Genomic DNA, 872 nt, shown 5'->3' with positions numbered 1-872 from the left:
CATCTACCTGAGCAAATGGAACTGTAAGCTTTGTTACAATTTGTAATGAATGATTTTTTGTGATGCAGGTTTGGACCATTGAGGCACCATTGGTGCATGCCATTTGAATCCAAAAATGCACAAATAAAAGCATTTGTTACTGTTTCAAGAATGTACCATTTTCTGTAGATGTACGACACCAGCAGTGGCTGTTATCATCTTGTGGTTCAGCATGGTCAGCACTACTCGTCATTTCTTTATGATGGAGATCAAGTTATGTCAGGTGCAAATGGTGGTTTAATTTTTTCATTATTTTAAGTAGCCAAATTATTTTCACTTATATAATTATTATTTTCATGTAGGTACTTTATGTAACTTGTTTGTTTACAAGCGAGAACTTGATTTACTGTTTGGCAGTTTGCAATCTGAGATTAAAGGAATTAGGTAAGTCAATGAACTTTTTTTGTTACTTCACAAATTATTTTAATGTAGCTCTCAAAATGTAATAATACTTGGAGTCAAATATCAAACTGGAAATGTCATTCGTGTGTCTGGCAACAATCATGAAAAATTTGTATATCATATCATTCATGAGATTTTAGTATTTGAAGATAAGAAGATTTTTATTGTAAAACCACTAAAAGTTATAGAATTTTCAAAGAAATTTTGTGCTTATGAAGTATCATTAATTACGGAATGGCTAAGGCCGCGATGCGGCTGAATGCTATTCTGGATTATATGAGGAAGGTGAAGTGGACCATGTCAATGGTGTTTGGCCTAGTTTTCTAAAATTTCAGTTAGTTTGTAGTAACAATTAGAAAATTTACAGTAACTCGCTCCACCTATGAGTGGGGCTCCACTTTCCCATATAAGCCCTCACCCAGTTTGACCAC

The 872-nt window shown here is 33.9% G+C and overlaps 1 protein-coding gene across 1 annotated transcript; it reads left to right on the top strand.

Moving 5' to 3' along the window:
• Window positions 1-145: 145 nt before the first annotated feature.
• LOC109592511 (uncharacterized) lies at window positions 146-658 on the top strand (the record flags this gene model as incomplete). The annotated part of the gene is made up of 3 exons (XM_020007945.1): window positions 146-262; window positions 342-423; window positions 472-658. Coding segments are annotated over exons 1-3 (363 nt in total), but the record flags the coding sequence as incomplete, so codon positions are not given.
• Between the last annotated feature and the right edge of the window lie 214 nt (window positions 659-872).

Source organism: Amphimedon queenslandica, unplaced genomic scaffold (genome assembly GCF_000090795.2).
Source record: "Amphimedon queenslandica unplaced genomic scaffold, v1.1 AMPQUscaffold_4929_Cont23095, whole genome shotgun sequence".
NCBI classification, from domain to species: domain Eukaryota; kingdom Metazoa; phylum Porifera; class Demospongiae; order Haplosclerida; family Niphatidae; genus Amphimedon; species Amphimedon queenslandica.
This window is presented reverse-complemented; position numbering and strand designations above follow the sequence as displayed.